Genomic DNA, 15,056 nt, shown 5'->3' with positions numbered 1-15,056 from the left:
TGTGCTGAACGCACGGTAAACTCACAGTGAATCTGCTACACGCAGGGTAAACTCAAGGTGAATCTGTGCTGAATGCAGGGTAAACTCAAGGTGAATCTGTGCTGAACGCAGGGTAAACTCACAGTGAATCTGTGCTGAACACAGGGTAGACTCACAGTGACTCTGCACTACACGCAGGGTAAACTCACAATGAACTACGAGTTGGTTGCTGATCCTGTGGGATTATGGGTAAACTCACAGTGAACTACGAGTTGGTTGCTGATCCTGCGGGATTACGGGTAAACTCACAGTGAATTACGAGTTGGTTGCTGATCCTGCTGGATTATGGGTAAACTCACAGAGAATTACGAGTTGGTTGCTGATCCTGCGGGATTATCGGTAAACTCACAGTGAACTTCGAGTTGGTTGCTGATCCTGTGGGATTATGGGTAAACTCACAGTGAACTACGTGTTGGTTGCTGATTCTGTGGGATTATGGGTAAACTCACAGTGAACTACGTGTTGGTTGCTGATCCTGTGGGATTATGGGTAAACTCACAGTGAACTACGTGTTGGTTGCTGATCCTGCAGGATTATGGGTAATCTCACAGTGAACTACGAGTTGGTTGCTGATCCTGCTGGATTATGGGTAAACTCACAGTGAACCAGGAGTTGGTTGCTGATCCTGTGGGATTATGGGTAAACTCACAGTGAACTACGTGTTGGTTGCTGATCCTGTGGGATTATGGGTAAACTCACAGTGAACTACGAGTTGGCTGCTGATCCTGCGAGGCTTGTCCAGGGACGGGTGCCACACGAGGCAGTCCAGCTGCTTCCCATTCATGCTGCGCAGTGGGTGCAGGGAGTAGTAGGTGGAGACGGCCCCCACCTCAGAGCTGCGGTTGTGGGACTGGCCCGTCAGTTCGGTGTCCCAGGAGAGGCGAGGAGGCGGCCGGGCCACTGAGCGGCACGTGGCCGCCACGCGGAAGGACTGCCCCTCCACCAGCTCCACTGGCTCCAGGGAGGAGATGGGCGTGGCTACAAACAGGGAAGCCTGAGTCAGCTTATTACTCTTATAGCTACAGCTAATAATAACCAATATAACTAATATTACTTTACATTACATTAATTCTACTACACTTACTACTACTAATAAAGTCATTATTATGATAATATATTAATATAATATGAATATAATGGTGATTCTAATATTGATAATCATAATAAATATGATGGCAATGCTGATGACCATATTAATTAATCACAAAAAACTATATTTTAAGTTAGATATTTGCATTTGGCAAGAGCCTCAAAAGACAGGAAATTTAGGAAATTGATCAGTACAAACAAATATACCTACCACCAGGCAGACTGCTTTAAATTCATTGACCTACTCTCAAAGAATTCACTCTAATTCATACTCTTAGAGTAGTGCTCTGTAAAGTTTATTGGAAATAGGATGAAAAACACAATGAACATAAATTCCAAGTTACTCAGACATACAAAGCACTGTTTATAAATCATTAGTTCAAACTGGCAAAATCTAGGCCTGCCATTAAAAGTATTGACATCAAAATTACACTAAGTTGCAAAAAACAATATTGGGTATCAGATTTAACTAATTTAATTTTACACAAATTAAACAAACTGTATTCCAAAGCATTGCTACCCAATTTTTCCTAAATTGGTTTCCTAAATTAACATTTACCGATTCCCTGTACAGTGTAAGGCCATATCAAATGCCATCATGACCATCTTGGGAATGTTATCTTTGCCAAGAACATCAGTCTTAATTTTTCACAGTGCAAACGTTTATATAGTTGTCCCTACTCTTAAGAGTATAAATTAAGAAAGAGAAGGTCTGAATCTTAAGCAAGCTGCCCAGTGGTGAGTACAGTATGCTGTTTGACGTACAGTAGACATGTACAGAGCTGTAGCAGTTGTCAAAGATCTGCTGATACTGCTTGATGGAGAGCAGGCTGATGTTAGCATTAGGGTGATCAATTTAATATCCTGCCTTTTAACATAACATAACATAACATAACATAACATAACATAACGACCAGAACAGGCCATTCAGCCCAACAATGCTCGCCATTTTCCTGACTAAATTAGTGCTCTGATTACCTACAGACTAGACAGTATCTAACACCTTATCAAGCCTGGTCTGGAAAATCCCCAGAGTTTCTGCCTCTACTACATGATATAGCAGGTTATTCCACACATGAACCACTCTCTGCGTGAAATTATTCTTCCTAATGTCTGTACAGAATTTACCTTTGGCTAATTTCCATTCATGTCCCCTTGTTCTACTAGCAGAACTCAACCTGAAGAATCTCTTGTAGTCCTGTTTGCGTATTAGTTACGCATTTCCTTAGTTTTAACACCGGGAGGTTTAATTAATACTTGGTATTATTATGCATGTCACCCTCACTGGAAATTATTACCATATGAATTTCAAAACATCATACTAAACCAAACCTTGGAATGGATGGTAGTGAATCAAATGTTTAAATCATATTTTCATATGAGCAGAGCAGTTGTAATCCTGGACATAACTTAGCTTAGCTAATTGTATGCTCAACATTAAAAAACAGCATTACATAGCCTAGGCTAAGACATCAAATATGTGCATTTACAACACAATATAAAGTTATATACATTTACATCTACCTAGCTAGCTAGCTAGCAGACAATACAACCAGAAAATACAACTGAAACCATAACATGTTTGTGAGTATGTAAACATCATGCATCTAGCTAGCTAGAATGACTAAGTTAGATAGCTAGATAACTATAATGTTAGCTATGTACGGTGCTAATTATGCTAATTTTTTTGGGAGTAGTTACAACAAAGTAATGGCATAGTAATACCAAAATCAGTGGTGGGTGAGTCCATGGTGATTGTAGTCCACCTATGAAATGGCACTGAGATCGGTTTTGAAACAGTGGAAATATTGCTGTTTTACATTGGAGAGCAGACCAATGCAAACATACTGTAATGAACAAGAAGACAAGAAACAAGACAGAGACTTACTCCACACAGTGAGTGACAGCTGTCTCTCAAAGTTGCCGGAGGGGAAGGTGGAGACGTGACAAGTGTAGGTCCCCTCGTCCGATACCTCAGTGCTGCGGATAATCAGCGCAGAATTTGCCATGGCGTCAGCACTCTCGAAATACACCCGCCCTGAGAACCGCTCAAACTCTGAGAGACAGGAAACAGCCCACTGTTAGTGCTCAGCACTCGTCCAAACTCAGAGGCAGAAGAAAACACACGTCTGTGTCTGTCTGTCTGTCTGTCTGTGTCTGTCTGTCTGTCTGTCTGTGTCTGTCTGTCGGCAATGTGAGGTAGACGATGTGGCAGGCATACCTGTGTGACCCTCATTGTGTTACATGAAGTACCTGTGTTGAGGCGTACCTATGCTGATATGTACCTGTGCTGAGGCACACCAGCCTTGGAACATACCTGTGTGGCCGTCAGTGTGATGGGCAGTGATGACCTGCTCCTTGCTTCCATCTGGCCGCTCTCTGCTCCAGCTCACCTGGACAACCTGTTCCTGCCGCACCTGGAAGCGGCAGGGCAGCCGAGTGGGTTCTTCAGCTATGGAGCGCAGGGAGAGAGAAGGCTCTGGCTCCACAAACTCCGCCCTCACACCCACAACTGGGGGAGGGGAGGGGAGAGGGGGGGGAGAGGAGAGAGAGGGGGGAGAGAGAAGAGAGGGGAGAGGGGGGGAGGAGAGAGGGGAGAGGGGGGAGAGAGGGGGGAGAGAGGAGAGAGAAGAGAGGGGAGAGAGAAGAGAGGGGGAGAGAGGGAGAGGGGGGGAGAGGGGAGAGAGAAGAGAGGGGGGAGAGAGGAGAGAGGGGGGAGGAGGGGAGAGAGAAGAGAGGGGGAGAGAGGAGAGGGGGGGGAGAGGGAGAGAGAGAGAGAGAGGGGGAGAGAGGAGAGGGGGGAGAGGGGAGAGAGAAGAGAGGGGGGAGAGAGGAGAGAGAGGGGAGGGAGAGGGGGGGAGAGAGGGAGGAGGGGGAGAGGGGAGAGAGAAGAGAGGGGGGAAAGAGGAGAGAGGAGGGGGAGAGGGGGAGAGGAGAGAGGGGAGAGAGAAGAGAGGGGGAGAGAGGAGAGAGGGGAGGAGGGGAGAGAGAGACGGGAGAGAGAGGGAGGGGAGAAAAGAGAGGGGAGGGGGAGGGAGTGGAGAGAGCGGGGAGAGAGAGGGAGAGGAGACAAAGAGATAGGAGAGGGAAGGGAAGGAGAGGGAAAGGGGAGAGAGAGAGGGGAGAGGGGGGAGGGAGGGAAGAGAAAGAGGGGAGAGAGAGAGAGAGGGGAGGGGGAAGGAGGGGAGAGAGAGGGGAGAGGGGGAGGGAGTGGAGAGAGAGAGGGGAGAGAGAGGGAGAGGAGACAGAGAGAGAGGAGAGGGAGGGGGAGAGGGAAGGGAGGAGGAGAGAGGAGGGAAAGAGAGAGGGGAGAGAAAGGGAGGGGAGAGAGAAAGGAGAGGATAGAGAGAGGGAAGGGAGGGGAGAGAGGGGGAGGGGGAGGAGGGGAGTGAGAGAGGGGAGAGAGAGGGAGGGGAGGGGGAGGGAGAGGAGTGAGAGGGGAGAGAGATTGGGAGAAAGAGAGGGAGAGAGCGGAAGAGAGTGAGGGGAGAGAGAGGAGAGTGAGGAGAGAGAGTGTGAGGAAAGAGAGAGTGAGGGGAGGAGGAGTGGTGGTTAATCTATAGCTAGAAAAGAAGTTATATACATATACATAAGAAGTTATATACATATACATATGGCATATGCATGATTACATTACTGACAGGTGTGCCTAAAGGAGGCAGGTTTGATTCCTTGGTAGGACACTGCCGTTGTACCCTTGAGCAAGGTATTTAACCTGCGTTGCTCCAGTATATGTCCAGCTGTATAACTGGATACAATGTAAGTCTCTCTGGATAAGAGCGTCTGCTAAATGCCTGTAACGTAATGTAATGTAAGTGCATACATACGCATGCATGCACACATACGCAAACAAAAACTCCACTCTTATAGGGTACCGAGTTGCACACCACCTTTCTGGTGCCAGGCGATTTCAGGGAGAGGACATGGTGTAGTTTTACTCACAGGTACCGACCAGGGTTAAAGTGCATTCAGACTCATTTAATTCTGCTTTTCCTGTCTGCAATGACACGTGCACAGGGAGCCATGAGGGCTGGTACAGCCTCTATCTCCTGGGCGGGCTCTGGTTGCCACAAGCGCCATAAGGAGTTTTGTCCATAGAATTATTCTGTAGTTTCATCTCTTTATTTCCCAATTGTACAGGAGGACCATGTAAGGACTTCCTCTGGAGACAGTCTCCCATATAAGGAGAGCAGATCTGCATCGGGCCTGAGCCCACCAAAGCCTGGGGTCTTTACTGCCCGACCCATACCAGCCTGAAACGAACCAGCCCAACAGGTTCCAGTCCAAACCCGATTGAACCTGAGCACAGAAATAAGATGGCAACCCTAACCATAACACCATACAGCAGTGTTCCTGCGTTCTAAAATTATTATTTATTTAATGAAAAAAGTTGTGAAAAAGTGATTGTATAATATAGGAAATCAGCAAGGGGGCAAACACTTTTTTACAGCAAAAAATTTGTGTGTAAACTTATGGGTTGGCAGGGGGCCAGTACCCGATCTGACCCAATGTCACAGAAATAAAAACAGGCCCAACACCCGGCCAGACCACAGCACACCGCCAGGCTCCGTCGGGTCGAAGGCAGGATGTAAACCTCTAAGGAGTTCTGCTGGAGAAGTTCTTGGGCTACCTCTCTCTTTATTTGTTCCCTCAGTTGTAGGGTTCATGGCTGTTTGAGCAAACATTTTTGGAGTAATACGTTTCAAACCCAATTAGGATTAATAAAACACCATTTTTTATTAATGTGCAAACCTGGTGTTGGCTTTGACATGTTCACTAGTGTAGCTGTGGTGCAGCCATAACAGGGAAAAATAACAACAACTTAACCTCAGCCATCCACAATATTCAACCTGACTTACAGCTGCACTGCTGGGTAGAATAAGGTGTGAGTTACAGCTGCGCTGCTGGGTAGAGTAAGGTGTGAGTTACAGCTGCACTGCTGGGTAGAGTAAGGTGTGAGTTACAGCTGCACTGCTGGGTAGAATAAGGTGTGAGTTACAGCTGCACTGCTGGGTAGAGTAAGGTGTGAGTTACAGCTGCACTGCTGGGTAGAGTAAGGTGTGAGTTACAGCTGCACTGCTGGGTAGAGTAAGGTGTGAGTTACAGCTGCACTGCTGGGTAGAGTAAGGTGTGAGTTACAGCTGCACTGCTGGGTAGAGTAAGGTGTGAGTTACAGCTGCACTGCTGGGTAGAATAAGGTGTGAGTTACAGCTGCGCTGCTGGGTAGAGTAAGGTGTGAGTTACAGCTGCGCTGCTGGGTAGAATAAGGTGTGAGTTACAGCTGCGCTGCTGGGTAGAGTAAGGTGTGAGTTACAGCTGCACTGCTGGGTAGAGTAAGGTGTGAGTTACAGCTGCACTGCTGGGTAGAATAAGGTGTGAGTTACAGCTGCACTGCTGGGTAGAGTAAGGTGTGAGTTACAGCTGCACTGCTGGGTAGAGTAAGGTGTGAGTTACAGCTGCACTGCTGGGTAGAGTAAGGTGTGAGTTACAGCTGCACTGCTGGGTAGAATAAGGTGTGAGTTACAGCTGCGCTGCTGGGTAGAGTAAGGTGTGAGTTACAGCTGCGCTGCTGGGTAGAGTAAGGTGTGAGTTACAGCTGCGCTGCTGGGTAGAGTAAGGTGTGAGTTACTGAGCGTCGTTTAGCTCCTGGGTAGAGTAAGGTGTGAGTTACAGCTGCACTGCTGGGTAGAATAAGGTGTGAGTTACAGCTGCACTGCTGGGTAGAGTAAGGTGTGAGTTACAGCTGCACTGCTGGGTAGAGTAAGGTGTGAGTTACAGCTGCACTGCTGGGTAGAGTAAGGTGTGAGTTACAGCTGCACTGCTGGGTAGAGTAAGGTGTGAGTTACAGCTGCGCTGCTGGGTAGAGTAAGGTGTGAGTTACAGCTCGCCTGCTGGGTAGAATAAGGTGTGAGTTACAGCTGCGCTGCTGGGTAGAGTAAGGTGTGAGTTACAGCTGCACTGCTGGGTAGAGTAAGGTGTGAGTTACAGCTGCACTGCTGGGTAGAATAAGGTGTGAGTTACAGCTGCACTGCTGGGTAGAGTAAGGTGTGAGTTACAGCTGCACTGCTGGGTAGAGTAAGGTGTGAGTTACAGCTGCACTGCTGGGTAGATGCACTGCTGGGTAGAATAAGGTGTGAGTTACAGCTGCACTGCTGGGTAGAGTAAGGTGTGAGTTACAGCTGCACTGCTGAGTAGAGTAAGGTGTGAATTACAGCTGCACTGCTGGATAGAGTAAGGTGTGAGTTATAGCTGCACTGCTGGGTAGAGTAAGGTGTGAGTTACAGCTGCACTGCTGGGTAGAGTGAGTACGGTTGGAGCTACAGTTGCACTGCTGGGTAGAGTGAGTACGGTTGGAGCTACAGCTGCACTGCTGGGTGGAGTGAGTATGGTTGGAGCTACAGCCGCACTGCCTGGTAGAGTGAGCACGGTTGGAGCTACAGCTGCACTGCTGCGTAGAGTGAGTTCGGTTGGAGCTACAGCTATGCTGTCGAACTCGTTCTTCCAGTCCCCAGTTCAGAGAACAGCAGGGAGCAGCTGTGAAATCCGCCTTAAAGAAAGCTCTGGAACTCCAGCAATCTTTCAGCACAAATGGCACAGAATAAATAAGAGAAACAAACCAGGATTAAGCACCATGCTGGAGGCTTCCATAGATTCCTACAGGTCTGCACAAACCTAATCCACACTGCCAATCACATATTCCAATGACACTGTTAACACAAAGGGGAGGACCAATCACAGCAGCCAGACACAGGTCACATGACTCCATCATTTCCACAGTGTTCATTTCAAAACACTCATTATTTGTGCGGTCTCACCTAGGGTGGGGTTCCTTTAACGCCTCAGACACACCAAGGAAAGTATGCATCATACACACCAGTCCCCCCCAGAGCACCATAAAGCAACTATCCTCCCAGTGCATTAGTAAAGAACCAGGTACATGTTGTAGGTCTTGACCAAATGCACATGTGAACATTTGGCACATAATTATCAGCTGGTCTGGCCTGGACCCGAATACTACACTCAAAAACTATGACAAATAAACAGGAGAGGAGGCAAGGGTGTGAACAGCATAAAAAACAACTGACTAAATACAAAACCAGAAATAGCAAGTGCTCATTTTTATTACAATAGACTCCTAACAGTATGGCTACAGCAGTGTTCATGCCACTGTTGATTTTCCATAACAAACCGGTGCCTGCCCGCAGCAGATGGGTTCCCCCTCTGAGTCCGGTTCTGCTCAAGGTTTCCTCCTGCTATCAGTCAGGGAGTTTTTCCTTGCCACTGTTGCCCTAGACTTACTCTTTGGGGGCCTGTTCTCTGTAAAGCTACTTTGTGACAAAGCTCCTTTGTTAAAAGCGCTATACAAATAAAACTTGATTGATTGATTTATCCATAAGTATCATTCTAGTTGGCACACACAGAATGCGTCCCCTCTGAAAAACGAATTCAAACTGATTCTCCAGAAAACTGCTCTCATAACACATGAACACCGAAATTCTGATCTGTAGATTCAGTGACATCAATATAAATACGCTTCCTCAGAGTTCGAGATATCAGTAAGAATGCACTGCTTAAGAGTTAGAGATTTCAGTGAGAATGCACTGCTTCAGAGTTAGAGACATCCATATGAATTTGCTGCCTCAGAGTTAGGGATATCAGTAAGCACTGCCTCAGAGTTAGAGATTTCAGTGAGAATGCACTGCTTAAGAGTTAGAGGTTTCAGTGAGAATGCACTGCTTAAGAGTTAGAGATTTCAGTGAGAATGCACTGCTTCAGAGTTAGAGATATCAGTAAGCACTGCCTCAGAGTTAGAGATATCAGTGAGAATGCACTGCTTCAGAGTTAGAGATTTCAGTAAGAATGCACTGCTCCAGAGTTAGAGACATCCACATGAATTCGCTGCCTCAGAGTTAGGGATATCAGTAAGCACTGCCTCAGAGTTAGGGATATCAGTAAGCACTGCCTCAGAGTTAGAGATATAAGTAAGCACTGCCTCAGAGATAGAGATATCAGTAAGAATTAATTGCCTCAGAGTTAGAGATATCAGTAAGAATGCACTGCCTCAGAGTTAGAGATATCAGTAATCACTGCCTCAGAGATATCAGTAAGAATTGTTTTTCTTGGCTTGAGCCCCTGCGCTTCAAAATATCTGTGCATGCTCCTGATCCAGGATGTAATCCTGCCTCTCGTCCAATGCACACTTAAATAAGGTGACCAAGACAGCGTTCTTCCACCTGAGAAGTATAGCCAAAGTACAACTGTTTTTAACCCAGCAGGATGCCGAAAGGCTAATTCATGCTTTTATATCAAGCAGACTTGATTACTGTAATGCTCTCTTTACTGGCCTTCCTAAAAAGACAATTGAGAAGCTGCAGCTGATTCAAAACTCTGCAGCTAAACTATTGATGAAAACAAGGAAGAGAGAGCATATAACCCCTGTCTTGGCTGCACTGCACTGGCTCCCTGTGTCTTTTAGAGTTGATTGTAAAATTTTGTCACTTGTTTTTAAGGCTCTTAATGGCTTAGCACCCCCACACATTTTAGAGTCCCCGGTGTCCTATGTCCCCTCATGAGCGCTTAGGTCCTCTGAGGCAGGTCTGTTAAAGGAGTACCATGGTGGTTGAACGTGACACTTCCCAGTTGTCTTCAGGCAACAACAAAACAAATGTGCATAATTTTTTTATTCTTCAGTCATTTCAATGTACTTTAAAACGTATTTTTCTAAGCCTAAATTTCCCACTATAAAAATTCACCCGAACCGTCTGGGCGTGGTAATGAGAACTGTCAGTTAGCTATGATTGACAGACCGTGCCCCGTTACTATAGCTTCCCCCATGATACGCTCTCTTTGGGAGACTGAATTTTCACAAGCTAGCTAGCTTAGTAGTATATCAAGTATCGATAGATAGCTAAGGTAAGGACGTTGACTTATATCCAATTATAATTTTTGCTATCTAGCTAGCCAAGTTAAGATAAAAGCACAACTATAACGTCCTCATAAAAGCAAACTAGCAAGCTAACGTTATCGATAACATTGCCTTATGAAAGCAAACCTCCTAGCTAGCTAACGTTAGCTAGCTAGCTAAATGAATATAACCAGAAATAATCTAAAGGCACTCTAATTTAAGTGAACCTAACGTTAGTCAAATATTTGCATTGTCTGAACAGCAGGACGGTGTGTCCTGTCAGATTTCTTTACGGGGCGTGGAAATGGGAGTGGTTACTGTATTCGTGACGTAGAAAAATGACAACTTTCTCAACCGGTTGAAAATAGGACGATGAATTTAAAACGCATATTTCTCCAAAAATACAGAACGGACATATTTAATACTTTGCTTACTGTGTTTCTTCAATGCCTCTTGTGCAAATAGCACATAAAACCGAGAAAGTGTGAAAATCACCATGGTACTCCTTTAATTGTACCAATGGTTCCCCAAAATAAAATTGGGGAAGCCGCCTTCATCCACTACGCGCCAAAATTGTGGAACCTCCTGCCAAAAGGTATTAGAGAGGTGGACTCTGTAGACATTTTTAAACAACAGCTGAAAACACACCTTTTTAACCTGGCATACAATTAAAGATAGCCTTTTCCACTCCTTTTATTTATTTTTTTTAAATTTTTTAATTTTTTTGTTTTACTCGTTGTGATATGGTTCATTGTGATTTAGTGATATGGTTTTATTCTGATATTGTGGTATGACTGTGTTGATCTGTCAAAGCACTTTGAGCTACATACTCTGTATGAAAGGTGCGATATAAATAAAGTCATTATTATTATTTTTTATTTTTTTTATTTTATTTTTAAAATTTTTTATTATAGGCTCCAGTTACCCCCGTAACCCTGAGCAGGATAAGCAGGTATAGATAATGGATGGACCCTGACCAGAATAAGCAGGTATAGATAATGGATGGACCCTGACCAGGATAAGCAGGTATAGATAATGGATGGACCCTGACCAGGATAAGCAGGTATAGATAGTGGATGGACCCTGATCGGGATAAGCAGGTATAGATAATGGATGGACCCTGACCAGAATAAGCAGGTATAGATAATGGATGGATGGATGCATGGATATCAGTGCTTAATGAAAGCACTAAATGTTGTGTAACTGTGTAGTTGTGTAAATGTGTCTGCATACGTACACTGTTTGCGATTAGTCAGCATGTAGCAGGAAAGAGGATTTTAATGTTTCCTGACTACACTGTATTCACAGCAATAGTGCCAGCAGAAATAGGATTTTTAATCATTTAGTTTACTAAATTCTAATTGAACTCCTTTCGATTTCAGCTCACACAATTTAGTTAAAATTTTCTGCAACACACTTCTGGCTGCTTAGAAATAACAAGTGCACAATGGTTGAATAGACCTTATGAAAACCGAACGTAACATTTCATTGTGTAGGGAATAAATTGTAGTGTGCTATGCAGCCAAATGTATGTACCCAACAGAAATGCGTTGCATGCCTTTAAGCAAATGAACCCTGGTCATCAAGGCTAATCCAACTACTGTTAGCTAGCATGCATTCCAAAGTAGCGTGCTAGCAAAGAGCTGTGTATGTATATTAGGAGGAATGTATGAAGGTATGTATCAATGAGTGCAAATATGTATGTATATATCTGCGTATTCTAAGGCCTGCTGTACATCTGAAGAAGGCCTTAGCTTTCCTCACACAGTCTCTTTCACACACACTTACCATCACACACACACTCACACACACACACACGCACACAAGTGCACGCACACACTCACTCTCTCTCACACACACACTCATACTCACAGGCACGCACACACTCACACTCTCTCACACACACACACACACACACACTCACACACGCACACAAGTGCATGCACACACTCTCTCTCTCTCACACGCAAACTTACACACATAAAAAACTTGAACATTTTCTCTCACAAAACTCACAGGCACGACATGCTCACCTATGCACTCACACGGGTTTACACATGCACACACTCTCTCACACACATTCTCTCACACAGACACTCATACTCACAGGCACACACATGCACACACACACACACACACACACACACACACTCTCTCTCTCTCTCACACATACACTCATACTCACAGGCATGCTCACACCCACACTCTCTCTCACGCACACACACACACTCACTCACACACACACTCATACTCACAGGCACACACATGCACACTCTCTCTCACACACATGCACACACACACACACACACTCATATTCACAGGCACGCACACACCCACACTCTCTCTCACACACACACACACACACACACTCTCTCTCTCTCTCTCTCTCTCAAGCTAGCAAAGAGCTGTGTATGTATATTAGGAGGAATGTATGAAGGTATGTATCAATGAGTGCAAATATGTATGTATATATCTGTGTATTCTAAGGCCTGCTGTACATCTGAAGAAGGCCTTAGCTTTCCTCACACAGTCTCTTTCACACACACTTACCATCACACACACACTCACACACACACAAGTGCACGCACACACTCACTCTCTCTCACACACACACTCACTCATACTCACAGGCATGCACATGCACACACTCAGCCCCAGTTGCCTCAGTGAAACCAGTCATTACAGCTGCTGGCCTGGGAGGAAGATACACACATACACATCCGCACACACACGCTCACACAGACACACACATTCACAGAGCCACATCGAAAGAAACAGGCGCCTTAATTTAAATCCCTTTAAATGCCAGGATCACCCAGAGAAGTCTGGGGAGCGAGAGCGAGCGAGCGAGCGAGAGAGAGAGAGAGAGAGAGAGAGAGAGAGAGAGAGAGAGAGAGAGAGAGAGAGAGAGAGAGAGAGAGAGAGAGAGAGAGAGAGAGAGAGAGAGAGAGAGAGAGAGAGAGAGAGAGAGAGAGAGAGAGAGAGAGAGAGAGAGAGGAGAGAGAGAGAGAGAGAGAGAGAGAGAGAGAGAGAGAGAGAGAGACAAACTGTGGAAGTGAATCACACTCATTCTGACAGAAACCAGGGGATCGCTGTACAGAGACCAGTTTTTCCAGAAATATCAGGCCAGTTTCCCTGAGCAGAAAAACATCAACCAGTACTGAAAAAGGAAAACACACCTCAGTTTTTCTTCTTCTTCTTCTTATTATTATTATTATTAGTAGTATCTTACCAAATGCCCCCAGAAGACACAGCCACGCTGGAAGCCTGCTCGGATGTGAGCTCATAATCTGGTCCATGCGGTCCGATTTGGTCCGATTCGGTCAAGCTGTAAAATCCAGTGCAGCCTCCTGTGGGGCACTATAAGGCGACTGTGTGCTACTCAGCCAGACACGGAAGGACGGTTGTTCAGGGGTCTGGACGGTTTTATACGCTGGTTAAACAGTCAGCGCTAATAACTAGTCTTGTCCGTCACACCACGAATCCAGATGAAAGCCACTCCAGGTCCCAAAACAGGCAATGATCCGGCCAGTGCTAGGCTATTCCGAATTATGACTCCAATTAACTGTTAAAACATTGCTATACACCTTCTTCATCCACTCTTCTTACCGTATTATAGCTAGTTTTTCCTCCAGAATTAGAAAACGAGAAACGCGTGATTCTGTATAAAGCGATACTCGAAAGTGTTCAAAGGTAGCACAGAATTCCGGTACAGGTTTAAGGAGTTTGACGCGTTTGCAGAATTTCACGAAACCGATAAATTAGGAATCCGTATGCCAGCGCACGCCGTATTAAATCCGTGTCTGTTGGGTTTTGTTTTTCTCCGTTGCCAAGTTTGGATAAGTAGCGCAGGATTCGTGAACTTCATGCACCGTCGCTGTCCTGCTTTCACGGAGACGCCATGTTTGCAATTTGACAGTATACCTACGGTACCTGAGCGCCGAATACACCTGTCGCTGTTTGCGTGTATCACTGGCTCTCGTACTCCTCCTTTACCCCATCCCTGCGCCAAATTCGCTCATTTACTCACTCATTCAATCATATCTGACGTATCATAACCAAGATCTGTGGTTTACTTCGTCTTTTATTGGTTTGTTTCCGAAGATCACAAATGTAACCAAACTTATAAAAATATATTTATTTCTGATTTGTATGAGTTCTATGATGCTCAGTCATCAGCTTGTGAATGGAACAGTGGTTCCGCGGCTGCACCAACCTTACACAGATGTGCAACGTCAAGCCATGCGGTTTTAACAAGTTTTAGAGTTTTTACAAAAAGTATTATTAGTGTGGTTGCCTTAGGCAATCACACTACTATTATTGCACATATTATTATTTATTATTTATTATTCCTCCCATTTTTTGGACCGCTACTCCTCCCAGAGTTTTCGCACCACATACATGTGCAATGTGTCAAATCGAGTGGCTTGATCTGGAATGGTGTGCTATTACTTTATGGAAAGTTGTGGTGAGAAATTCCACTTTTTTGGGCAATTTTTCGCATAGAAAATGAATGGCAGAATGTTCACCCTTGTGATGTCACAATGCTGACTTCTCACCCTTGTGATGTCACAATGCTCTGTCTTCTAGCAGCTGTATTCTGGTCTTTCTCTGGCTTTGAACATTCGGCATTCATCTCTATGGGGCAAAATTGCCCTCAAATTGTCAAATGCCTCACTGGACCTGGTAGATAGTCCATTGTTCATTGGTGAAGATTAGCCTGGCCCCCTTTTCTGATTGGCCAATCTTTGATATTTCATAACTTTTGAACCGCTTGTCATAGAGCATTATGGGTTGTGTCATAGGACTCAGTAAACGCCCTTGTCCATTGGTGTAGGTTAGCCTCGCCCCCTTTCCTGATTGGCTGAGGTTCTGACTTTGGAACCTTTGTCATAGAGAATTATGGGTTGCCTCATTGGACTCAGTAAAGACCTAGCAACCACCTAGAACATCGTAGCAACACCCTAGAAACCTCATAGAACACCATAGCAACCACCTAATAACACCCTAGCAACTGCCTAGA

The 15,056-nt window shown here is 45.2% G+C and overlaps 1 protein-coding gene across 4 annotated transcripts in view; it reads right to left on the bottom strand.

Moving 5' to 3' along the window:
• LOC135258669 (nectin-4-like) overlaps window positions 1-14,041 on the bottom strand; it is a 24,853-nt gene extending 10,812 nt beyond the window's left edge. For all 4 annotated transcript variants that reach the window (XM_064342111.1, XM_064342114.1, XM_064342113.1 and 1 more), the window contains exons 1-4: window positions 13,266-14,041; window positions 3,446-3,640; window positions 3,017-3,184; window positions 739-1,017 (exon numbers count right to left, since the gene is read on the bottom strand). In XM_064342111.1, coding sequence (XP_064198181.1) covers window positions 739-1,017; window positions 3,017-3,184; window positions 3,446-3,640; window positions 13,266-13,332 — 709 coding nt within the window. In that variant the 5' untranslated portion in view covers window positions 13,333-14,041. The remainder of the gene's footprint in view (window positions 1-738; window positions 1,018-3,016; window positions 3,185-3,445; window positions 3,641-13,265) is intronic.
• Window positions 14,042-15,056: the final 1,015 nt, after the last annotated feature.

The sequence above is a fragment of the Anguilla rostrata genome, chromosome 7 (assembly GCF_018555375.3).
Source record: "Anguilla rostrata isolate EN2019 chromosome 7, ASM1855537v3, whole genome shotgun sequence".
Taxonomy (NCBI): Eukaryota; Metazoa; Chordata; class Actinopteri; order Anguilliformes; family Anguillidae; genus Anguilla; species Anguilla rostrata.
Note: the sequence above shows the minus strand (reverse complement) of the source record. Positions and strands in the feature narration are given on the sequence as shown.